This window comes from Mchenga conophoros, linkage group LG11 (assembly GCF_057382185.1).
Source record: "Mchenga conophoros isolate Kocher_MC1m ecotype Shallow Benthic linkage group LG11, M_conophoros_male_GT1.1, whole genome shotgun sequence".
NCBI lineage: Eukaryota > Metazoa > Chordata > Actinopteri > Cichliformes > Cichlidae > Mchenga > Mchenga conophoros.
Window position 1 is genome coordinate 19,585,694 of NC_140536.1, and position 26,754 is coordinate 19,612,447.

A 26,754-nucleotide genomic window follows, 5' to 3' on the forward strand; every position below is an offset into this window, starting at 1 on the left:
TGTTTCAGCTGATCTGAGGCTTTCTGGGAGTTTGTTCCAGATATAAGGAGCATAAAAGCTGAATGCAGCTTCTCCGTGTCTGGTTCTGACTCTGGGAACTGATAAAAGACCGGATCCAGATGACCTGAGGGATCTGGATGGTTCATACTGGGTCAGGAGGTCATTGATGTATTTTGGTCCTAAACCATTCAGAGCTTTATAGGCCAGCATCAGAACTTTAAAGTCTATCCTCTGACGGACAGGCAGCCAGTGTAAGGACCTCAGAGCTGGACTGATGTGGTCCACTTTTTTGGTCTTAGTGAGGACTCGAGCAGCAGAGTTCTGAATGAGCTGTAGTTGTCTGACTGATTTTTTAGGTAGACCTGTAAAGATGCTGTTACAGTAATCAAGCCTACTAAAGATGAATGCATGGACTAGTTTTTCCAGGTCCTGTTGAGACATCAGATCTTTTATCCTTGATATATTCTTGAGGTGATAGTAAGCTGACTTTGTTATTGTCTTAATGTGTTTTTCTAAGTTTAGGTCTGCATCCATCACTACACCCAAATTTCTCGCCTGGTTTGTGGTTTTTAGATGTATAGATTGAAGTTCTCTGGTGACCTGTAATCGTTTTTCTTTGGCGCCAAAGACTATTACCTCAGTTTTGTTTTTGTTTAGCTGGAGAAAATTGTGGCACAACCAGTCATTGATTTCCTCAATGCATTTACCAAGAGCCTGTACAGGGCCTCGGTCTCCTGGTGACATTGTGATATATATTTGTGTGTCATCTGCATAGCTGTGATAGTTTATTTTGTTGTTGTTTATAATCTGTGCCAGTGGGAGCATGTAGATGTTAAACAGAAGGGGTCCCAAGATGGAACCTTGGGGAACTCCACATGTGATACTTGTCTGCTCAGATGTGAAGTTACCTATTGATACAAAGTATTTCCTGTTTTCTACGTATGTTTTGAACCAGTTTAGTACAGTTCCTGAAAGACCTGTCCAGTTCTCCAGTCGTTTGAGTAATATGTTGTGGTCAACTGTATCAAATGCTGCACTGAGATCCAGTAAAACTAGGACTGACATTTTTCCACTGTCTGTATTCAGACATATGTCATTAAACACTTTGGTCAGAGCGGTTTCAGTGCTGTGGTTCTGTCTAAAACCTGACTGGAAGGCATCGTAGCAATTATTCTGTTTTAAGAAGTAACTGAGCTGTTGAGAAACTGCTTTTTCAACGATCTTACTTAAAAACGGGAGATTTGAGATCGGCCTGTAGTTGTTCATTTGTGTCTTGTCAAGATTGTCCTTTTTCAGTATAGGTTTGATTACAGCAGTTTTTAGTGATTCTGGAAACACACCTGATAATAAAGAAAAGTTGACGATCTGTAACAGGTCTGACTCTAAAGTCTTTGAGACCTTTTTGAAAAAACTTGGCAGAGTGTATGTCAACCAGATGTGTGCCAGGTCTGGCAATGACGCCACTGTTTATGCAATGGCATGTCATATCTCAGGTGGTAGAGCAGGTTACAAACTGATCGGAAGGTTAGTGGTTCGATCCCTGGCTCCTCCAGTCTGCATGTCAAGAGTGTGAATGTGTATGAATGTAGTTAGGAAGCACTCAGTTAACCGAAAGTGGGTGAATATGGCATGTTGTATAGAGCACTTTGAGTAATCTGGGAGAGTAGAAAACCGCAATATAAAAATCAGTCCATTCACTGTCTGAACAGAGTTTCGGCATGTTACTTTTGCACTGTTTTGCATGTTCTGGCACATGTTGTTATTACATGGCTTGATGAAGGTACACATTAGGATGAAACTGTTCTGGGCCAGTACAGGGCCAGCAGTGTGTCTACAACTGGCCCGTGGCTGCACACCACCTGCAGATGGCCCACATACCGCAAAGAATGATGGCCCTTTGGTGGCCCAGACCTGGTTTGCCAGAGGTAATCCACACATGGGCCAGGACAGGACCACCAGTGTGTCTGAAACTGGCCTTGTGCTTGCCCATGTGTGGGCCACCTCTGGCAAACCAGGTGTGGGCCACCAAAGGGCCGTCATTCTTTGCGGTATGTGGGCCATGTGTAAGCACATTGTGTGGGCCTGATCCAGGCCATACCAATTTTGCTGTGTGGGTGTGTGTGTGGTCGTGTATTACTTATTGTTGTAGGGACACAAATTTGTTTACACAATCACATTGTGAGGTCTCGCCTACTTTATGAGGACACATTGCAAGGTAAATCATTCAATTTTAGGGTGAAGGCTTGAGTCTGGTTTAGGGTAAGGTTCAGGCAGGGACTTGTGATGGATAGAGTCAGGATAAGTATCCATAAAATGAATGTAAGCTAATGTAATGTCCCCAAAAGTGATGGAAACACAATGTTTGTGTGTGTGTGTGTGTGTGTGTGTGTGTGTGTGTGTGTGTGTGTGTGTGTGTGCGCGTGCATGGGGTTAGGGTCAAATGTTGGATATTTTGGTGTTTTATTGTTCTGTGAAATGTTTACATTGTTTATTTGTTGTGTATTTATTTGTTCATTCTTGTTGTACTAATACAACTTATTATAGAATAACTTGGCATTTTACTACCCTTGTCGCACAGTGTTGCCTTGAAGCAACAAACCAATATCTGAGCCTAAAGCTCCCCTAAAATAGAGAAAAATATTTTTTCCCCCAAAATTAAAAAGTCATGCAGTAGAGGGTTAAGAAATCTATTTCACTGGCTACAGTGTTGTCATAACGATAGAAATGGCAGCCAAATTGTAAAAAATTAAAACTGAAAAAACAGAAACAATCTTAAATTAAATAAAATAATCCTCAGCTGGCCTCCCAATCACAGTTTTTTCTGTGCCAAAGATCCAATCTGCTGACAGAGAGAGCGAAAGAGAGGAGGGAGGAGAGAGAGCAGTGGAGAAAGCAAATGTTGGAGAGAGACGAGTCTCCTCAGTGGCGTCTGATCAGCTGATAAGGTAAGAGCTCTGCTGTTCTCTGATCTACAATTGTAAGCAGTCAGATCAGGTTTTTCAACTATGTGATTACTCTTTTTGTCTTATATCATATGGATTTGAATTTCTCACTTAAAAGACTTGGCTTTGCAACAGAATACCAGACAGTGAACTATTGTGGCAACTCTGCAAGGATACGTGTACATTACAGCAGTGCTGTGTATTTGATTGCATGGTATAATTATTGCATTATAATTAAAGGTGACCCTGTCACATTTTAGCAGGTTATCTATTTACATCTAAGTATGATACACAGGGAAAATTGGTGATATGTTCTGTTTGATATCCTTGCATTGTGTATTTCAAACATTTTGACCAAAAGATAAAAGAAAAAAATAAACCGCTGAGCTTCCCTATGTTCTTAACAAATTATCAGCTAATTATCATTTAATGTTCAATGTTTTTTTTTTCACGTTGGAGCCATGCTGTCCTTTTGCCTTTCAGTCATTTTAAACACAGTTTTAACTATCTGTAGCGTCAAGTTGATAGACAAATCCTGTTTAGGCGATTTCAACAGAACACAGACCCAAAAACAAACTTCAAACAAACAGTGACAGGTCACAGGTTACGGTTTCTCTTTTTTAAATCAAAGTAGCTGTCAATAATATGTCCAGTTTGAAAAAGTTAAAATTTTAAATAGGCGGATTTCCTAACGAGGGCCTGCATAGACACAAACCGAACATCAAGCACATTACAAATCCAAAGCCCCTCCATGACAGTTGGAGCACAAAATGGGAACTTAGGACAAATTTGAGATTAGGTGGACCTTTGGGAATAAAAATCCCTTGCAACACAAAACACGACATGTTGCAGCTCTGTATCCAACCTCCTAAATAGGGTCAACATCCCTTTAAGAATTGCTCATTTTCATTCTCACTGATATTGGCAAAATTGGCATTAATACCAAACCATTTACTTCTACTGGGAAATAAATGACAAGTTAAATTTGTGAGTTTCACCATCCTTCTGAGCAAGACTTTTTTCTCTTGGGACATTAACTTTGAGATTAAAATTCTTTCTGTTTATACAAATGAGAGGAAACTCAGTGCTTAAATACCTGAGCAGCTGGTACACTTTAAAACCGGCATTGCTTAAACAAAGTTAAATGCATTAATACCAGATATAAAACAACTTAGGTGAACATCTGCTAAGTGTAATAACAGAAACATGAAATCATCGTGTTTCACCAACTCTTCATCTATTTGCAAATGGTAGCTATCTGCTTCTGTCCAGTGAAGCGAAGAGAGACACAATGGGTCCATTCTCAGAGGCTTATTCGGTTACTAGTCTCTGTCCAGTACAACCCCAGCCCACACCCCCCCTCTATATTGCTCTCTTACCATGACACCCTCAACAGTTACACTAGAATGCTGTCAAAGTATGTCTTTGTGTGTTTGCATTATGTAGATTCTGGTGTTTTTTACTCTTAACATTGCTAAAGAGTTAGAGCATGTGTGGATTAGAAGTTTTGGCAGTAACACTGTCCACAAAAAGTGACTCAAGTTTTGGTTGCACACCTACTTTTAATCCCAAACTAAACAAATCAGCCCAATCTTGAGCTGCTTCTCTATGAAATCTCTAGCTAAGAATAACATTTTAAAACCTTTAACATGCAGGTGTTTAGTTTCTATGGCTCAAGCTGAAGGTGGCAGAGCCTTTCGCTTCTAATAAGAATAATAAATGTTTGATATGTCCAGACTCAAGAAGTGTAACAGTAGAGTGAGTGAAGTGCATCTGTGCACACTTACAAAGCCCAGATAAGAAGTCCAATTAACCAAACCAATCATAATCGCCCGTGTGGTTTAAACATGGGTGTACAGGGCTTTTTTATTAGTTCATTAAACAAGATGGGAAATCAAAGAGAACAAACCAGTTGTTGGAGGGAGATTATAACCATTATCAACCATTTACAAGTTAACTTGTTAAAGGAAAAAAGAATTCTTCACCATTTTTTGGTGGCTTTTGTGAAACAGGCTCCAGGATTACAAAAGTCAGAGTTTGCTGGAAATAAACTAGTTCCCATGACACGTATTCTCGCCATGTCTGAAATGTAAAAGTGCTCATAACTGAGCAGTCACAGCTGAATGGAAGGTGAAATGGCAGACGTCCTTGAGACAAGAGACGGTAATCTTTCAAATGGAGATGAGCTTTCATACTTTCAGACAGCCTTTCTGCAAAGCCACTCTTGGTTTGCATTTGCTCTTGCAAAAAGTAATCAGAATCATTTCATAAAAAGGTTTCAGGAAAGTTCAATTTCTGCCTCCACACATGGCCAAGTGCTGCATGCACCATGTGTGGATGTCTGACCTCATTTGAAGTGCTCACACCTCGACAACAAGCTTTTGTTCCTGAGATGGGGACAATCATTATTTTCAATGCCTCGAGATAATACTTGTCCAGAAAACCTAAATTTCATCATTTTTATTTTTTTCATCATTTTGGAAAAAAACTGTTAAGGAATGAATAAAATTATATTAAGATTAGAACGCAGCTTTTGACACTTTAAATTTGAAACCATCAGTTTTTGTCCATTTTCAGCCCGGCTTGTGGCCAGTCAAACTCGCTGAAAGGCACAAGAATTACAACCAAGAGAGAACAGTCGAACAAGAGACAGAGACAAATGAGCAAGGGCAGAGAAAAGGGGATTGTTGTGATTAAAAGACAATTATCTGTGCACATCGACTTCCCAGTGTTGTGCGGTGTCAGGCTCGAGCTGAGCTTGTTCTGTCCCAGAAGGCTTTGGGAGACAATGGCTACTGTGTTAGGGGGAGGGAGGAGGTTTGATTGCAAGGCTTGGGGCTTCATGACACGGTTACAGCACCATGCAACTGTCTAAACACTCGTAATTCCACATAGGCTTAATAATGCATTTTCTTTAATAGTAACAGCAGGGAAGGAGCAGTTGGCAGTTTTATAGGTCAGCTAGCATCACCATGCAGGTGTGCTTTCTAACTTGAAGCAACTTAAACAAGTTAACAGAAATGTGGTGAACTGACTTTGGACAAAACTTAAGCAGCAATAAAATGCTAATGTCACAATTTAGTTACCCAGACTGTCTTTATATTGCTGTTGCTTGTTATGTGTGAGGGTGGCTGAAAAGTTGCAAAGCAGAACTATTACACAGACTGCACAGGTAGAAAGGAAAATGAATGCGTTCAAAAACCACTGCACAGTGACCTCAGATCACTGTGTGGCCTTTCTAAAGGATATAGAGGAGGAGTCTGCTGTGTCCTTACTCACCAAGACAGAGGAGATGGATCTCACACACAAATCATCAGCATCAGCTCTATGGTAAGATGTAGGGGGAAAAAGCCAAGCCCAATAATTCTAGGGAAAATCAACGTTTAAACAACGTAGACAAGGTATGATGTCATAATTACTGTTTAATTGGCCCTAGTGCTAATTTCATGCCATATCAGGAGCATTGTAATTCCCAGTTTCCAATTTGTTAAGTCTCTTTTTTTATTAATAATAATTATGTATATTTTATTGATCCCCATGGGGAAATTGAACCCATTCACTCAGTGAAGCAGTGGGGAACCACTAATCTAGTGCCCAGGGAGCAGTGTGTAGGAACAGTACCTTGCTCAGGGGTACTTCAGGGTAGCCGTTCAGTGGATTCGAACCCCTGACCTTCTGATCATTGGGCCACTCTACCTACTGAGCTATCCCCACTCTTTTGTTAAGCTATTGCTTAACAAAGCAGTAGCAGACCCTTTAACATCTAAATTGTCCATATCTTAGACTCCATATATTCATTTTTGGACTTCATAGTTCAAAATAATCCTTGTGTTTCTTATACCCCCCTAAGCACAGCCCCGTAGGTCACAGCCCTTAGCTCATTTCTAGCTCATTTTTTTCTGACTGGCCGCCAACCAGCCACTCAAGCAAAAGGTTTGAACATCGAGTGGGTGGGGCTTCTGTACTTATAGCCAGCTGTGTGTGAAGACCATATTAGGGTATCGGTGCTTGCTGACATCATACGAATGCAATAGTAGGAAAAAACACTGTCTAAAACAGAGCCTGAATTCATAGCTTTTACTTCGTAGGGATTTCTTGTACATCCACTGATATTAGTGTTTGAAGCTTTGGCTCTGTTAAAAAGGAACATACACGATTCTAAGTGTATAGTTATTTATTCACGGGGCAAAGCATTCTTTATTTTTTCTAGCCTCTGACTGCTAGCGTTATTTGAGGTTTTTAGTCTCCATCAATGACAGGCTTTGAATGAGCCTCATAGGATTCCTTTCTCTTTTCACTCATACCCCTCTTATTCAGCCTCCCTCCCAAACTCATTTCCTGCCTTGTGCTACACTGACACCCAGAAAGAAGTGGATCGCCTCTCCATCAATCCAAAATGATCAAATATGCTCAGTTCCATCCAACCTAAACCAAGTCATCATGTTGGACAGAAAGGCCTTGGAGCTCAAAGTCTCACCCGTATTTGTCAGGGTGAGGTGGAACAGAGTGGCCCTTTGTGGCCCCATGTGTATTTATGAATGGCTGAGCCTTGGGGCAAAGCTTGGGAACAATGCTGCTACACTGAAGGACTCATTTTGAGATGGGCGGGGGGTGGGGGGTGTTGTTGGTGATGATGGTTGTGATGGTGGTGGTGGGCAGAGCACTTTATTCCCCACTGTTGGGGCTTGGTACAGAGGGTGGCGAGAGGTCTTGGTGGTGCGATGCTTTGCATGTGAGTGTGGCTGCTGAAGCTGCTCATACAGGAGCTTTTGAACGTTTGGAGGTCGACTGTGGTCACCTACACAGGTGAGGAGCAGTTTTTATTTGTGATTTTTATCCTCTTTTGAGGTTTTTATCTTTTCCTGAGAGAAAAAGCAACAGGATACAGATTTCTTCACATGGGGATTGAATTTTATTTAATCAGTCCATTAATCTGATTTTAACAATTTTGTTTTTTAAGGTCAAACACTTACGGACACGGTGAATGAGCGCTTGCTTGCGTGAGCGTTCATAAATGATGTGATGAGTGACCGAGGGTGTGAAAAAAGTGAGATGTGCTGTATGAATCACAAGTTAGACCAAGTTAGGTAATGAGTGTGTGTCTATGCATGTGTACACCTCTATGAGCGCTTGCGTGATTGAACGTGTTTGTGATGATGTGTAAGCGTGCATGGATGAGTGAGTGTGTGTGTTTTGAACATTAGCGGGGGATGCTAAAAGCCCAGCCAATTATTACTGGACAGATTTTACTGCCTGTGCCATTAGCACTGAGCTGTTCCTGCAAATGCCACAACATATTACGGTGTCTAATCAGACATGTGATGCCAGGTAGAAGATTCTTCGATTACACACCAAGCAAAACATTTTTACAAGTCATTTAACAGTAGTTTGGATGTATATGGTTTCTGTAATGAGACTGCGAGGAGCTGGAGTGATTCCTTGAATCTCAAAGAGGATGTTTTGTTTTTTTTAAGAGAAAAGTGGAAACAATCATGTTTAACCAAATGTGTTTCTCATATAATTCAGAGTGCTGCTTCAGGAGTTGAGGAGAGCATAATGTTGGTTAATTATATACCAATTAGTGATTTTTAAAGAAGATCGCAGAGCCACAAAGAGATATTAATTTATGCTAAATCACACCGGCTGTCAAGAAACATTTGAATTTCTCACCTTAAACTTTGTGACACTTCTAGGTGTAATGGATATGTGAAAATTTTGTCCTTCCAATTAAACTGTCGCAATTTAGAAATTTTCTGATTAATCTAAACTAGCCTGATTTTTACTAAATCCACACCTGGCATTTTATACACACTGTTTCAGGACATCAAGTCAAATGGAAGGTTTTAGGAAGCATTAAGATGGATTCACATATGCATTGTCTGTGTGGCTGAACAGGTGATGGCACTGTTTGTCGCCCCCTTTTGTTCAGAGCGGAAGGGAGAACGCTGTAAAGAGAGAAGGCCTGTGGCTTACCATCTGCACACAGGGATGGGGATTGCCAGTAGTTGGTTTTGCCAGGTAGCAGAGAAAGATAAGCTATTGGTGCTCCTGGTCTCTTAGTATGTTGGTGGTCTGCCAAATAAAGCTTGCTTTAATATCCTGTGCGTGTGTTTTGCTCTTGGTAAAAGCCTCCATTTATAATTGTAATCTATCTCTGTGTGTTGTTTGAGATGAAAGTGATGGTACACACCCACAAACTCATGCAAATACCGGGAAAAACACAGGCCATCTTTCTGTGGTTTCTCACTTTTGGGTATATGATACTGCCAGCAGAAGTTTCCTGCAAAAAACTTCAGATAAGAGTAAAGCATAGCTAAAATGTACCTAAACACTAAAATAAGTACATACATGATGAGCCTTATGTATGAGCCATACATAAGTCCAGTCTTTTACTTATGCCAACACTCTGCAGTACCTTGGACAGAATGTGTGACTGGATGTTGGCATATCTCAGTGTTTATGTTTGTATCTTGTGCACATGAGTGTGTGTGTGTGTGTGTGTGTGTGTGTGTGTGTGGTGCGCTGGGCTCATCGCAGCTCAGCGCGCCATGTGTGGGAGGGGGAGCAGCCATGTTTTAAGACCATCTGCTCTTCTGAGTATTTTAGTGGGAGCCTTAGCTTGTGGTGGATCAACGCGCGTCACAGGCAAGCAGCAAAGCACAAGCTGTGAGCGGGCCTGTTCCGGAAAAATTCCTTCAGTTTCTCACTTGGACAATGAGCAGTGTTCTGCACACAAGGTTCCCATTCTTTTTCTCTCTGTCCAAGAGCTCTGGTGATGCTCGTATAGATGTGGTGCAGACGATATTTACAATGAAAATGTTCTTCTTGGCAAAGCGGGGTGTTCGTGTAAACCTTTTGGTTTGTGTGAGCAATTTCAGTAATATAAAATGACTCATCAAAGGTGGCGTGGCCTGATTTAGCAGAACTGATTGTTTAGATAGCATCTGTATCCCCGAAGTGTGATGGGGAATAAATGATTACGTTGAAGTTTGATTGCCTCAGATATTAGAAAAGGACCTTTTGCACAAAGCATCACACAGATTAGATGAAGCTAAACATGTTTGATTACTGAGAGTTATCTTTTACATTTAAACTATTTTTAATTGCTTCTCTGTAAAGTTCCCTCTGCTTCTTTTTTGAGATAAATAAATAACCAGAGAAGAAATGTGATACATTTTAATAAGTTACCCTTTGAGTCTTTAATATGCATGCACTGTATAGGCAATGATTAGAGTCCCAGCAGCACAATGGAGCATGCTCAGCTTACAACCAGCACCAAGGGAAGCAGAGGAAGGTCGCATAGCTCCGCACCCCACACTGTGGAGTGTGCTGGCATGCCTTATGCTGCATGTGTGTGTAGGGGTTATGGCATGCTGTGCATTCATTTGTACATAGCTCCATAGCATCAATGCAACACTGTCTTCTTCAGACTCTCTCCAGTCTGTTTCTAGAGGGATTCCCTTGAGGTTATCCACAACTCCTTCAATGCCATGACTTGGCCTGTGGCTTAATGGCTCTTGAACAGTGACTCACTCTACATATAACAATAAGGGTGAGAAAAAAAACTTCCATACTGGAGAGACAACTTGCCTTTGTTATATTTATACGCTTGCACTACTGCCTACTAACATTCCTTAGTAGGGAAAATATTAATGCAGATTTGCACAAGGCTGGAAAGATCAATGATCATGCCCCAAGGACTCTTAATTTCAGAAATTTAAATTCATTTAGAGATGGTTTTCACAAATTGAATTGTGCGCTTTAGACTATTACTCTATGCTTTCCCACACACATCTGGAAAACGGTTGCATTGATTATGCAGTCATGGTGAACACAAATGAACCCTAACATCAAAGCGAAACTAACATCAAGTTTCAAGTTTCATGTTCTCCCAAAAGTTTAAATGTTGTTTTACTAAACCAATAATGAGTCATCTTTCCTTCACCAAGCAGCTTTGGCCCTTGTGTCTCAGTCACAACAACAAGTCTGTGTGAACAAAGTTCAAGAAATGTCAAGAAGTCTCAGAGGTTGAAGCATAATGTAGGCTCAAAGTTCAGGGCATCAAGGCACATAGGACAGTGCATGGAAGTGGTGGAAAGTAAAGGAATGCTGAGTGGGCCTGCAGTACACATATTCAGATCTGCCCACAACACATGTAAACCAGAGCTCACACAGACTCCTCTCTTCCCCTTCCCCTTGTCTGCTTCAACATATCTTTTTATCTCCATTTTCTATCCTTTCCCACAGACAGTGGCATCTGGGAAGCAGGGCAAGAAAACCAACTCGGGGAGAGCAAAAACAAAGGAAAGACGAAGAAAAAGTCAAGGCTGGGAGGCAGCAGGAGCCTGGTGCTGAGGCTGTTATGAGGTAAGTGTTTTCTGTGTGCATTGCGTGAGTCGTGTATATAAAAGTGTGCACACGTATGCTATGCTCTGTGCCAGCCATTTGTCCATCCCATCAATAAAGCCATTGTTGGTAAGGTTGGTGGTGGTGTCAGTGGCCCTGCCCAGCTGCTGTGCTCTATTCTCTCCTATGTTGCTGATGCATGGCCTCTCACCCTGGACACACTTACTTAGCTCTTGGCTTTTTGTTGCAGTGCAGATGTCTGAGGTTGATGCAACTTTGGAGAAAAGTTTGAATTGTCCCAGGCAACAGTGTGACATTATTGGCCAAGAATTCAAAGTCTGACCCTTTCTACAATATAGATATTTGGGTTTTTTGGTAGCTGAAATATATATTAAAAAAAAAAAGGTCCTCTCACTTACTCAGAGTTTATAATTTGCTTGTGCAGTTCTGAGACTGTTTAGGTTGACTTTCATCACTCTCAATAGCACAGCTTTCAGTTGCAGCAGGCAGCTGTTGTTTTTTTGTTTTGGTTTTTTTGCTAAAAAAAGTTTAAAAATCCCTCAGCTTTACACCACACACAATTTGCATCAAGTTGGTTAGCATAGTGGACAGCAGAGTGTTTAGAAACTGAAGAGTAATTTCCCTCAGGACTAGAATCAAAAACATAGCTAAACAAGAGACACCATTGGGATTACATTTACCAGGTGGCCAGAAAATCTAATTCAAATGATTATGCTAGTTTACCAGAAATGAAAATGATTAAATATTTGGTAACAACTTCATGATAATACTGTGTTCCCAACCTGGGTCCACTGCTTCCAGGTGCCCAAAATAACCAGATACGGTAGGTTTAAAGATCACAGGCAAATTTAAATATAAAGTGTAAAAATAAAATTACATCCTCATGCTCCTAGGAATTTGTGACTGTGACTGACTAATTATTGGACTGCATGATAAGTGGCACATCCAGTGCTTTTTTCAGTGTAAAATCAACTGAATTTTCCCTTCTCTCTAACAACAAGGCTAATATTGGTCAAGGATTCTCTGGGGGATGTTGGGATGTGTTAATCACGAAGCTCTAAAACACAATCCACTCTCAGACCCGCCATCTGCACACACCGGCTGCTGCATCGTGAGGCTGAAATCCGCTGCTTCTCCTTCTACAGGCATTTATTCTACGTCCAAACTAACCGTCATTATACTGGTGTACATCTCATTTGTATGCCACATTTAGACAAATAGATTTCTTTAGGAATAAGAAAACAACTGTGAACTCAAAGTAAATAATACAAATATAATGGCATTATATTGCACTTTGGATTGTAAATGAGTGAATTATGATAATTTCAGAGTACATTGCAAGCATATGAAAACTCCAGGCTTATGAGAAACTGGCTATTTATCATCTCAGAGAGGAGCAATATGCAGACATTATGGTGCATAATTTAATGTAAAAGCCTCAATATGGGGGTCAGAGCACATGCCACTTTTACTGCATGGCATCTTCCTTCCCTCTCTACTATGCATCTCAACAGCGTACTGGAAAATAAAGGCAAATATATCTAAAAATAACAGAGAAATAGTCCAACAAGCCTTTATTAACATGTGTTATTACATGTCAACATGACTATTTCAGTTGAATTAGAAAGGGTAAGATTCAGTAATATGAGCTTTTTCTTGCAGTCTGTTTCCTTTTTTTTGAGTTTGATTGCTGTTTGGTGGTGAATTTAAGGACAAAGCATTTTTTATTACCTTCTGAGCACCACAGTAATGGGATGTATATTTGAATTCTGACCCCAGTACTCGAAATGGCCATGATTTTATTAGGATATCAAACCTCAGCTATTTTTGCATTTGCAGTGCAGGTATTGCCAATAAAATAAAAATGACAGATTGAATTTATATAGAAATATAATAATAATAATAATAATAATAATAATAATGATAATGATGTATACTTTATTGATCCCCATGGGGAAATTACGCTCTCTGCATTTGACCCATTCACTCAGTGAAGCAGTGGGAGCAGTGTGTAGGGACGGTACTTTGCTCAGGGGTACTTCAGGGTAGCTGTTCAGTGGTACTTTAATATTATTCATTAGAGCTCATAATAGATGTGATGAAAATTTATATGGACTGATTTATTTCAACCTGAGGGTTGATATTCCAGACTATATAGTGAGCAAAGGAAGTAAACAACACAAACAGCTTGATTCTTCTGTGGTAATGTGCTTTTGTTTCTCACTTTTTCATTATCTCACTTGTTTTCATACGCTTTGATAAGTGAATATTGTCTATTCGGATTGATTTGTGGTACAGCACAGAAAGTACCAGTAATCCACTAATGACATGATGTGTGGTGACTGGAGTTTGGCTTTGTGTCAAGGCTCAGGAAACAGTGAGAGCCATTCACTGAATCGGCTTACGTATGGCAACCATAATGAGAGTGACTCTACTGAGGGGGAGCAAACAGGTGCTGACTGATGCTGTGTTTGTGTGACTTACTATTGGTCTGTGCAAGCGAGGGGGCTGCGAGTGCTGTAATCGCCTGGCAATGCTGATGTCACTGGTATTTTCTTTCTTTCTTTCTCTCTTTCTTTCTTTCCACAGAGAAGGAGGCTGTCAAGCTGTCTGGGTGTGAGTGAACACCCTCTAGTGGAACTGCTGAAGATTTGTTCTCAGAGGTTCCATTCATTTTAACCATCCGTATTTCAAGGTAAAACCACAGTAGTTCAAAACAGTAATACCTATTTTTACTTCTTGTATACGAGGTGCTTTTTCTTTCTAAGAATGTTCACACCACAACCCAATCTGATAAAAAGCCAAAACTCTCCATATGAGCAGTTTTCAACTTGTGACTGAGCCTTTGCAAGCAGCACTATCTGCACTTAATATACATATTCATAGACATAGCTCAAGTTAGTGTTAGCTCTGCATCTTTTAAATGTAGGACATGACAGAAAGGACGTTGACATTATTATATTTTTCTATAGTATTCACAGTATAGTAAGAAGGAATGTATTATCTTTTTGGATGTTAATGACACTTTTCAGTCCGTATACTGTAACGTGTGGTCCATGTTGCACACTAAGTATTGCAGAAATGTCATGTCATGTTTTGTGCCGGACAAAAAAGTAAAACCTGTGGGACTTTGATACAACTGATACTCTGATCTTTGTTTTTCTTTGTTTTACTGAAAAGTTCCACATTGGGGTTTTTGATAGAGGATTGCTATGATATACTATAAAACCAAGAAACTGTGAAACATTAAGAACATCTTGAATTTGTTTTTTAGAGGCCTGTGCGGCGTGTGAGTCATGCAGCAGCATCAGTGGTGGAAACGTGATATTTGTGTGTATGTGTATGTTTTTCTGTTGATGACTGACAGCATGGCGTCTGTTTCAGAGGTCTATGGTCCAGTATTGAGCAGAGACCATGTGGTGTTTAGAGCTGCTCCTACCACTGCTGTTGTTCATCAGTGGTAATAAATTCCTTTACTTCTATATTTTTATGATGATAGACAGGTAATATTCCTATGTGTATCCTGTATGTTGAAGAGTCCACTGAGCTTCTGTCTCTTCCCCCAGATGCCAGTTGCCAGTGGAATGTTTGGTTACCTCGGGATATCTCAGCCATGACAAATTCCTGTGTGGTCATCCCCTGCACCTTTATGTATCCGTCTGGAATAAGGCCGAGCCGTGGCATTCATGGTATCTGGTATTTTGGGCAGCCCTACCCACAACTCTTCCCTCCTGTAGTCTTTAAATCACGTACAGACGTTGTGCATGAGAGCTACAAGGGCCGAACCAAGCTGCTGGGAGATCTGCACCAGAGGAATTGCACTCTGCTCATCAACAACATTGGCACCGAGCACTCGGGGAGATACTACTTTCGTGCAGATCTCGGTGGAGCCAACATCTATACATACCCCGATTTCACTGAGCTCAAGGTTCTGGGTAAGTGACTGATGACAGGACGATCGGAAGTCGTTTTATAGTTGAAAATTTATAGCTATTAAAAAAGCCATAACAATCATATTTTCCTTTTATATTTCTGTCTCCAGATCAGCCCAACATCGATGTACCAGAGGAGATTGTTAGTGACGAGAGCTTGGAGCTTACATGCTATGCTCCTGATAATTGCCCAGACATGACTCCAGAAATCCAGTGGATGTACACGGACTACCTGCCCGACCCAGAATTCAGCACTGACCTCGTGGAAGAAAGCAACACAGCAGTCCTCTCCAACACCCTCACCTTCACACCCAGGCCCATGCACAATGGGCAGCTTCTAGGTTGCAGGGTCTATTACCCCAACACAACACTAGCCTATGAGAGGCTCATTTCTCTAGACGTCAAGTGTAAGTAAAAAAATAAAAACATCAAACTGAAAGACTGAAAAGCATTCCACTATGTTAGTATGGCTTCAAACGGGATGTTGAGCCTGACAGTTTGCAGTGAAATGAGTTGAAGTGGATCTTTTTCTCAGAGATCACAAAACTCAAGCATATCTTTATGTCAGAAAGTTGATTCTGGATTCAGTTTTCTGGGATTCCCTTACATGGATGATTGAACATGCAATAAGATATATTTGTATGGTTTAGAAAAAAATAACCGAAGAGCCTAAAATGAATTGTTAGTTAACACGGAGACATAGTACAGCTGATTTCAAAGGTGCTATGACAGTATTTAAGTAGTCACTGAGGATGACAAGAAATCAATAGCCTACGACTCTTTTTTTCATCTAAATCTCATGTATGGAATGACCTCAGATCAAGACAGCATCTTTGCAGTTTCTGTTCTGTTCCTATTGTGATAGATGAATAAACCTTCTTAACACTGACAAATCTGAAGTAGCAGTAATCCCACTATTATGAAATAGTACAAAATATTCCAGTTCAAATTACCAAAGTGTGAACTCTTATTATAAACTATTGTTCACTTCACTTTCGTTTCGCAAAAACCGATCTAAAAGTTGCTGAACCATTTCAGCTAACTGCTGACTAAAATTGTCACTAGCATGGTTGAAAACAATATCTGGTGCTTGTACAGGATTTAGTACAAAACATCAATCTGCATGTTTCACTTTTATTTAGATATAATTTGCTTTGAAGTCCCCTCAAGTTAAAGAGCTACCTTTCAACCTTTATTTGAGGGTGTAAATTTGTCGATTTGTCGATTTCTTTTATTGAAAAGATTAAATCATTTTTTAGGAGACAGTTATTCTGTGAATTGCAGACATCATTCGAGTTCTTGGAAAATAAATTCCCTGTTATATGTTTCCTGGCAGATGCTCCACGCTCTGTGTGGGTGAATGCCTCTTCAGAGGTGATGGAAGGCAGCTCTGTGACACTGCACTGTGAGGTAGACAGTAACCCTCCTGCCAGGATCGCCTGGATGTTTGGAGACCAAGAGCTGCTGTGGGACACAGCATCCAATGTTTCGCTCATGCTAGATGATGTGACACCTGCAAATGAGGGAATTTACACCTGTGTTGGGGACAATGGCTATGGCATCATGAACACCTCACTCTACCTGGCTGTAAAGTGTAAGTTTTTGAGATAGCAAATGACTCCCAACCCCAGCATTTGTAAGCATAAGTGAAAATCTTTTGAATGTCAACCCCCCGTGTGGATTCATAATACAGTTGATCTAAACAGGGACTCACAACAAGAAGTTATAGATGCTCAATGATTTCCAAACCATTGCCACTTTACTGATAAGATTTCATTTAATAACCACCATTAAAACCACAATAAAATGTCCTGGGAAATCAATGTATCTGGTCCATAGAGCTTAAATGTTCTTTTTGTTTTGGTACAAACATTGGGTGAGACAAGGCAAAAGTTTTGATATCACAATGTTTCAGCCAGTTCAACTTGCACTGCAATACTGCAGTAAATGAATGTACTACAAAAACCTGCTCAGAATCTGTACTGCATATTTTTAGATATATCAAAGTCACTGTTTATTTATTTAGGTCACTGTGTGTCCAAAAGGAAAAAAAAAAGATATTGTGGGTTTTATTTAATTTGGTGCCTTTGAAATGAAGAAGGATCTTATGTAAGAATTATAAGATAGAGGTTTTCTTATATGAATAGTAAACATAACAAATTCATTTTCTCTTCTTTGTTGCAGATCCTCCCCATGAGCCTGTGGTAAATGACTCCATTACAGTAGTAGAGGGTACCACTCTGGCCCTGCACTGCAGCACACAGGGAAGCCCAGCACCCACCCTCACCTGGCTGAAGGATGGGCAACTGGTGGGCACCATCACTGCGGATGAGCTGTCAGTGCTGACGATTGTGGAAATCACACCGCAGGGAGATGGACAGTACCGCTGCCTGGCAGAGAATGAGCATGGGAGAGCCAGCAGCTCCCTCAACATCACTGTCGAGTGTGAGTGCGTCAGTTTTCTGTATTATATTTTTAAAGGGAGTCTAAAACTAGGCCAAAGAATAAAGCATGATGGCAGCAAGAGATACGTTTGTGTAACCCTCCAATGTACGGTAATGTGCTATCTGTATGGTGAATTGCACTTTGTAGAATTCCACAAAACTTCTTATTTCCTTTGAGTAAAAACGTACTTTAACCTCCTAGGACCTGGCGTCCAAATATGTGGACATCACATTTTGGGTTATTTAGACCAAAATACTCAATTTTGCTCTACAAGGGCCTGATATCCACTTACGAGGACACTATACTGCTACTGTTCTATCAAAATTTTAAACGAATATCCTCATATGTGGCTTTTATTTTTCTTAAAAACAAAAATAAGGTTAAAAAAATCTAGTAATTCTTTGTTTTTACATTTATTGGGTCCCAATGTGATCGGATATCAAAGATAAATTAAAAATGCATGCCGTGGAAGAGTTCAGGTCTTAGGAGGTTAAAGGAAATCTTGACCAAAGGAGTATAATTTGTTACTAGTCAACAGCTATCTGATGTAATCATCTCTTGCCCTCCCTCATTAGATGCCCCTGTGCTTCTGGAGGAGTCAAAGTGCACAGTGGTGAGGGAAGGTGTCCAGTGTGTCTGCATGGCCACAGGGAACCCTGAACCCACTATCGAGTTCTACCTGCCTGACCTGAACATCACCATCAACGAAACAGACGGCCGGTACAACTTCTACACGCACACAGACGGGCACACGTCCACAGGAATGATCAAGCTACGGGAGAAAGGTGAACGGGTCGACAACGGCAGCCCTGCTGTCAACGTCCACTGCAGCATCTCCAATGCATATGGAAGAGAGAGCATACTACTGGAGCTGCAGCAAGAGAGTGAGTAGACAACTTTACTTAGTATTTAGTTTGACACTAAGTAATGTGTCACTATTATCACATCCTATTTAAATTGATATGACACTACACAGGGAGTGCAGAATTATTAGGCAAGTTGTATTTTTGAGGAATAATTTTATTATTGAACAACAACCATGTTCTCAATGAACCCAAAAAACTCATTAATATCAAAGCTGAATGTTTTTGGAAGTAGTTTTTAGTTTGTTTTTAGTTTTAGCTATTTTAGGGGGATATCTGTGTGTGCAGGTGACTATTACTGTGCATAATTATTAGGCAACTTAACAAAAAACAAATATATACCCATTTCAATTATTTATTTTTACCAGTGAAACCAATATAATATCTCCACATTCACAAATATACATTTCTGACATTCAAAAACAAAACAAAAACAAATCAGCGACCAATATAGCCACCTTTCTTTGCAAGGACACTCAAAAGCCTGCCATCCATGGATTCTGTCAGTGTTTTGATCTGTTCACCATCAACATTGCGTGCAGCAGCAACCACAGCCTCCCAGACACTGTTCAGAGAGGTGTACTGTTTTCCCTCCTTGTAAATCTCACATTTGATGATGGACCACAGGTTCTCAATGGGGTTCAGATCAGGTGAACAAGGAGGCCATGTCATTAGTTTTTCTTCTTTTATACCCTTTCTTGCCAGCCACGCTGTGGAGTACTTGGACGCGTGTGATGGAGCATTGTCCTGCATGAAAATCATGTTTTTCTTGAAGGATGCAGACTTCTTCCTGTACCAATCCAATCCAATCCAACTTTATTTATATAGCACTTTTAAAAACAACAAAGTTGACCAAAGTGCTTTCCAATAATAAAACAGAGATAGCAGTTAAAACCATACTTTAAGCATACAATGAAATCAATAAACAAAATAAATATATAATTGAAAAAGAAGCTTGAAGAAGGTGTCCTCCAGAAACTGGCAGTAGGACTGGGAGTTGAGCTTGACTCCATCCTCAACCCGAAAAGGCCCCACAAGCTCATCTTTGATGATACCAGCCCAAACCAGTACTCCACCTCCACCTTGCTGGCGTCTGAGTCGGACTGGAGCTCTCTGCCCATTACCAATCCAGCCATGGGCCCATCCATCTGGCCCATCAAGACTCACTCTCATTTCACCAGTCCATAAAACCTTAGAAAAACCAGTCTTGAGATATTTCTTGGCCCAGTCTTGACGTTTCAGCTTGTGTGTCTTGTTCAGTGGTGGTCGTCTTTCAGCCTTTCTTACCTTGGCCATGTCTCTGAGTATTGCACACCTTGTGCTTTTGGGCACTCCAGTGATGTTGCAGCTCTGAAATATGGCCAAACTGGTGGCAAGTGGCATCTTGGCAGCTGCACGCTTGACTTTTCTCAGTTCATGGGCAGTTATTTTGCGCCTTGGTTTTTCCACACGCTTCTTGCGACCCTGTTGACTATTTTGAATGAAACGCTTGATTGTTCGATGATCACGCTTCAGAAGCTTTGCAATTTTGAGACTGCTGCATCCCTCTGCAAGATATCTCACTATTTTTGACTTTTCTGTGCCTGTCAAGTCCTTCTTTTGACCCATTTTGCCAAAGGAAAGGACGTTGCCTAATAATTATGCACACCTGATAGAGGGTGTTGATGTCATTAGACCACACCCCTTCTCATTACAGAGATGCACATCACCTAATATGCTTAATTGGTAGTAGGCTTTCGAGCCTATACAGCTTGGAGTAAGACAACATGCATGAAGAGGATGATGTGGACAAAATACTCATTTGCCTAATAATTCTGCACTCCCTGTAATAAAGATTTTAATACATGTCAGATGTTATTTTCTGACATCTGTATCTTTAAAGTATCTGTACTTTACGCGTAAGCAATGCCTGGTTATGACTATTTCCTGTTATGTGTCATGAAGCTTAAGGCAATGGAAATTTTTGTGCTTTTCTACTAATTACAATAAACTTAAACACCGTAGTCAATTTTCAATCAATTCCACTTACATTGACCCTTTTCCATAAATTAAATGTTTATTGATTTGCTACAGAAAATGGATCCGAACAAAAAAAGCACAGTTTTCTCCTATTTGATTAGCAGTTAAAAATTCCACAATAGTCAGCAGTTTAAAAAAATAAGTCTCTTTTCTTCCGTTTATATTTTCTTCTATACCTAAATCCTCTAGACTATGCTATAAATACTTACGACATCCACTGCTTACTTTATTAGGTATAAATAATACAAGGTTGGACCACCTTTTGTCTTCAGGCCAGCATTAATTCCCAGGAGTTGCTGGAAATATTCCTAAGTTTTGCTCCATACTGACACGATAGCATCTCTCATGAAACCTGTTTTAGATGATTTGAGCTTTGTGACATTATCCTGCTAGAAGCAGCCATCAGAAGATGAGTACACTGTTCTCACATAGGAATGAACATGGTCAGCAACAATACTCAGGTAGGCTGTGGCATTTAAACAATGTTCAAGAACTCAGAGTGTGCCAAGAATATATCCCCCACACCATCGAACCACCGCCACAGCCTGAAATGCTGACACAGGGCAGATTCTGATCATAACATCCAAATCAAATGCCTTAGCAGAAATTGAGACTCATCAGACCAGACATTTTTTCCAATTTCTTTGTGTATTGTAGCCTCAGTCATGTTTCTAGCTGATTGTGTGTTCTTGTGCTGCTGTAGTCTATCGTCTTCAAGATAGTATGTTCAAAGGTGCTCTTCTACCTTGGTTGTAATGAGTGTTTATTTAGCTACTGTTGGCTTCCTATCAGCACAAAGCAACCTGACATTACACTCTGACATCTAGCATGAACAACACATTGTTTTTTTAGAGAATTGCTACTCACTGGATAATTTATTTTCTTTTCTGACCTTTCTCTGTAAACCTTGAACATGGTTGTGTGGGAAAATCCCCATAGGTCAGGACTTTCTGAAATACTCGGAGTCACTGAAATACAAAATCACCTTTCTTCCCCATTCTGATGCTTGGTTTGAACTTGAGCAAGCTGACTCAAACATGTCTACATGGTCTTAAATTCACAGAACTGCTGTCATGTGATTGGCTGTTTAGACATCTGTGTAATGAGCAGTTGAACAGGTGTATCTAAAAGAGCTGCCAGTGAGTGTATATGGCTTGTTAGCTCGGTGGGCAGTTTCTCCATGTGTTACTCAATGAAGTTTACAGTAATTCACTCCCCTTCATTTTTGTTTTTACCACCTCTGTTTTCAGAAAAGTACATGATGGCAGTTATAGTCGGCACCATTGGAGGAGTGGCAGTCATAGCCTTCATCATTGCAGCAGTTAGATATGTTGGTCACAACAACAAGAAGTGAGTATAAATGACAAACTAATGGAGAAGCCGTTGCAAGGCAGGAGTAGTCAACTTCCTTACTAAGCGTTTTCTGAAATCCAAGGAAACACTTAAGCCTAGTCATCCATTCTAAAACACATCGTTGCACACTGTATACGAGTGAATGTGGGACTGATGTGGACGTGAGAATTATTTCTCCTGAGCAATTTCAGTTCATTTGCAGTGACAAGTCCTTGTTGAAATCCTTGGAGATCTACACTGGCTGCCTTGTGGAGTTGGTTAGCAAGCTGGACTAACCTTATATTTTGCAGGCACGATTCCCTGCTCTGACACTGCTTCTGTATCCTTGACCTGCTATGCTAAATACAACTCGAGTAGCCCTCTTAACCAAAGTGCTTTATTTTAGCCTCAAGGCATATTTGGACCACCAAATTTGCAAGCTTTCTCTGGCCCTGAAGTGGGTGTGATCTCAGCGACTAAACCCATAAAATAACCACGTCACTCACAGCCACGGTTGGCCTCCAGCATAACCTTACAGAGCTTGTTGTTTTAAAATGGATGCCCAGGCTTGGCGTGTCGCCCTGCGTTAGTGGCAGTCGAGACCGAGTCTGATTATGTGACTCCGTCCCCCAGAGAGAATGGCAACCCTAGGCAGGACGTGGTCCTGGAGAACCCAGCTTTGTACTACAGCGCAGTCAAGAAGGACAAACAAAATCTGAGGAAGAAAGTGGTGAGACATGTTGATGTCAATGATTATGATTATGATTGAGGATGGGTTGGATTACCATTCTCAGATTGTTTGGGGTTAAAGTTTTGTGTAATGAAAAAGTCGTACAGTCATGATAAGACCCCATGTTAACCTCTGAAATGAGGTACCAGAAAGAATCTGTCCCACTAGCAGTCTAGTAGCTCCAACCATGACCTTTCCAAACACTGTTTTTCTCTTGCTTTCATCGCTTCTCTGCGTTTTTCTGTGTGTTTTTCTCTCCCCTAACTCTTGCACAGCTTAAGACAGAGCTGTTGGGCTCAAAGTTTAACTCCATTCTAGAGGAGACTACGGTAAGGTTCCCCTACAAATCCCCATTAAAACAAAAAACCAAAAAACACAAGCCTCAGTGACAGATGCATCTCCTCGCATATCAGCTTCTGTGTTCTGTACACTGCTGTTTGTTTCCAATACTGCCTTCTGCATGGCTGCCTCATTGCTAACACAAACTGCCAGTCTAACAGGAAACATCTCAGACTCCCTCTCAGTATGTCGACCAGTAATCACTAACATCTTTTCTTTAGTGTCTGTCGCGCTCTTCTGCAATCTGAGGTGTCACTGGCACCTTGCCGCTGATTTTTGCCGCTAAACGGTGTTTCTGTCTGCAGGGAGAAGACGGGGATTATCAATCTGTGGGCACTATGGCGGGACTGGAGAGGCAAGAGCTGAATTACGCTTCCCTGGAGTTTATCGGGGCAAGGTCCAGGGAGGGGGCCTCAGGGAGGAGGGATGACGGCAGCAACTACACAGAAATCAAAGCCAAATGAATCGCGATCCTTCCCTGATCCCTCGGCTATGCGAGATGCAGTGGCAGCCCTATATTACACACATCATCTGCCCCGTAAACTGTGTAATAACCCCACCTCTTCTCCTGGATTTCACTCTGCATATGACTCTTTTGTTCCCCCCTCATTTTTATCAAATTTATCACATGTAATCTTCTGCTCTGTGGCAGTTTCCGCTGCTATGGACTGCCCCTCCTCCATGGGATCCCCCGTCACATACCACCATTAGGGAAAAACTGGTATTTCTGGTGGTTTTGAGCAACACCAACTGGACAATGTAAAGCACATGTTAATTTCAAGCCTAGTTCAAGTTGCAGTACATTGTCTCTACACACAGCGTTAAACGGTGGCCATATTTTTATTCTTTTCTCCTTTTGATTGCTGTTGTGTCTGTCTCACTGTTTGCTCTCCATCTATTCTTTTAACTGTCACTGTGTCTGCTGCCAGTCGAAGCATCAGGGCAAGGAGTAACTGCTTTTTGTTGTCTTATCTTTATGTGTGTCTGTGTACTGAGAGCGAACCCTCTCCTATCTTGTTGTGTCCTAAGAAGATAACTGTCAGAAATGAGAAAAGGAGATGCCTTTAGATTCTACATAATTGTATTTAATGTGTGCTGTGACACAGTAGCCTCTCATTTTACCTGGAAAAAGTCACCATCACTTCTGATAGTAAGTCTGTAAATTTAAGCGACATACTTTCCAGTTCTGAAAAAGGTCGAACCTTGATTCTGGCATTTTTCGTGTAGGTGTAAGAATGAGATCTGAGGGGATTTCTTCCACTGTGGCCAACGCAAAGTGTCTCATTTTCTACTTCTTTTCCACAATGCACGTGTGTCTTCAAAATTATTCAAGTCAACTAGAAAATACAGACCTGAAGCACAACATACTTGCTTGTGAGTGGCCAAAGTGTTATCTCCTATAGACAATGTGTGTATGTATGAATGGGTGTGTGTATTCAAATTGTGCTGAAAGATCACTGGACACTGATTTCTGGGGTCTTTGGGAAGTTTCAGCATCGCCTCACTAGAGGTCTGTGCTTTGTTCTCACAGGATTGCGTCAAATGTTTGAATGGCAAAAGGTGATGCTGACAAGCCATCTGGTTGTGCTACTCAGTGACATTTGATGAACCTGTGGTGTATTATTAAAGCTCACTAATAGTCTAACTTGATAATGATGGTGTCAATAATATATTAATTTGATGTATATTGATGGTGAAAGGGATTCTAGTTTGTACAGTAAACATCCTGCATGATTCTTTTGCCAGCAGGCACACATTCAAGTATTGAACAGCAGTGAAAAGCCAGACTGACAAATGAAAAGCAGTTTTGTCACACGTCACTCAGCCACTCTGACTGAACACTGTCTTAATAGAAGGTTAGAAAACAGTTCCCAACCTCTGACTACATGAATCTACATGAAGTTAAATCAAAGGCTGTGTTTTCTGTATTGTTTCCATTAATCATTAAGGGAGTACTTAGTATTTTAGCATTGCTTATCCATTGAATGTATTAACTCACAAGAGACAGGGTTTTTTCTTCTTTTTTTTTAATAAATGGCCAAATTCACAGGAACCACGATGTCCAGAGTTTGGTCCCTGGTACTGGTTTAGTTCCAATTACAGAGTCATAAGTTACCCTTAATGCGAGCAATAGCTTAATGGAAGCAATCTTTACCTTTGAAGCACCATGCCTTCAGATTTTCTGAAGCTAGTTGAGAACATTGTATTGTGTAGCTTTTTACTTAGTACAGACCAAACCTCATACCTGATCTAAACAAACCAAGAAGCCTCCTACCTGTCAGTTTACACCATGTCTTATAGAGTCATCTCTCAGACTTGCACACACACTGTAGCCATAACTCCCTATACCCTATCATTTTGCATAAGAAACTATAGATATTGATTGTAATTTTGATTTAAATTGGTATTTATTGCACTTCAGATTGATTTTAACAATGTAACACAGAATAGCAAATATGCAATTTTTAATGTACATTGTTAAATGTATGTAAAGATGTTTATGGAAAAGTCAAGTGGAAAACAAAAGAAAGAAATGGAGAAATAATCTCTTTGTGAAGATTAAAATTTCTTTGGATATAAATATAATGACTAAAGGTTTATAAAATCCTATTATGAAATTTGGTTTGTTTTGTTTGGCTGTCTCATTTAAAATGATGGAGTAAGTTGACTGAAGCAGCAGAGTGTTTATGTAAGCTGTGTTTAAATGGTTTCATAATCAGCAGAGCAAAATCCACTATAGGCCTCAAACTACAGTAATTTTGTACAGGTACAGACATCTCTAGAGGGGAAAGGCATTGTGAAACAAAGAATGATACATTATAAGGAGCACTTCAGTTTTAACTGTTAAACTGAACTGAACCCAAATGAATCTCTCTGTCAAAATGAATAAACCATGATGATGAAACTTCAGATTACGTTTGGTTTTAACTACAAGTGAAGACCTGACGTTTTTCTAACTGGATGCTCTTCCGTTCTGGTAATAATATGCAGGTATAATTTTTACCTGTAGCTTTATGATGAGAAATGAGACATTTTTTTATTAAATTTCACTGATTAAGACTTTTAATCAATGCTGGCCTTTTATTAAGACACTGTTCTCTTAAATTATAGATGAAGGGTTCCAAATATGCAAGCTAGCATTCCTAAATTGCCTGCCTGCACAGAGTCATTAACCATTCACTGTCTCCGATCTCCTCATATTCTTATTTATTTTTAAAGCAGAAATATCTTATCTAATCTTTGCCACAGTGTGCTGTAAAGAAAATGTGTATGTCCAGTACTTTGTGGTGATCATAATAATTATTATGGAGTTTTTGTTTCTTCATTTATGATTATATAATTTAGATGGGGGTTTGCAGTCTCTGCAAATAAGCACTGTTGTAATGACTGTAGGTTTGTCACCAATGATGTAGTTTGCTTGCTCTTTTATTTTAAAAAGTCCTTGATGCCTCCAGCAAATTCATTTGTCTTCAGTTTCCTGCAAATATAAATAAAACAAAGACAACACCGTATGGAAACAGCTGTTTATTGATAGAAAACAACTAGTTTCTGTCTGTTTATTATTCTGTTTTGGTGTTCTGAAATGCAAAAATGTATGCCACATATTGGTTTTATTTCTCGGACTAAGTTCTTTTAATGGCTAAAGAACGTTTGAAAATGAAAGAAACAAAAACATGATCAAACCCTACAAGTCAAGATTGTGTGTCACAAAAAAATCTAAACACAGAGCCGAATACATTAAGCCTCCAGTGCTCATCCAGCCTGCAAGCGTGCTGTTTTGTTAA

The 26,754-nt window shown here is 40.3% G+C and overlaps 1 protein-coding gene across 6 annotated transcripts; it reads left to right on the plus strand.

Annotated features, from left to right (window-relative positions):
• The first annotated feature begins 2,813 nt into the window (after positions 1–2,813).
• mag (myelin associated glycoprotein) lies at positions 2,814–26,481 on the plus strand. Of its 6 annotated transcripts, XM_085291336.1 has the most exons (14): positions 2,873–2,945; positions 6,187–6,272; positions 11,190–11,309; positions 13,899–14,004; positions 14,694–14,769; positions 14,876–15,244; positions 15,352–15,648; positions 16,578–16,835; positions 17,426–17,686; positions 18,262–18,570; positions 21,819–21,918; positions 22,534–22,630; positions 22,906–22,959; positions 23,275–26,481. In XM_085291336.1, exons 5-14 carry the CDS (start codon positions 14,724–14,726, stop codon positions 23,431–23,433), a joined length of 1,950 nt encoding a protein of 649 aa, XP_085147462.1. In that variant the 5' UTR covers positions 2,873–2,945; positions 6,187–6,272; positions 11,190–11,309; positions 13,899–14,004; positions 14,694–14,723; the 3' UTR covers positions 23,434–26,481. The 6 variants fall into 6 exon arrangements, with proteins under 6 accessions (XP_085147461.1, XP_085147462.1, XP_085147460.1 ...); XM_085291335.1 differs by lacking the exon at positions 6,187–6,272 and having other exon boundaries at positions 2,814–2,945; XM_085291334.1 differs by lacking the exons at positions 2,873–2,945; positions 6,187–6,272 and adding an exon at positions 7,623–7,748.
• Positions 26,482–26,754: the final 273 nt, after the last annotated feature.

What these genes read in the sequence shown, in the direction of transcription:
- mag (XM_085291335.1), top strand. Translation starts at nt 14,724, where the DNA reads ATGTGGTGTTTAGAGCTGCTCCTACCACTGCTGTTGTTCATCAGTG. An exon ending in ACTGCTGTTGTTCATCAGTG is followed by an intron (nt 14,770 to 14,875) that starts GTAATAAATTCC and finishes CTCTTCCCCCAG; the next exon opens with ATGCCAGTTGCCAGTGGAAT. An exon ending in CCATTCTAGAGGAGACTACG is followed by an intron (nt 22,960 to 23,274) that starts GTAAGGTTCCCC and finishes TTCTGTCTGCAG; the next exon opens with GGAGAAGACGGGGATTATCA.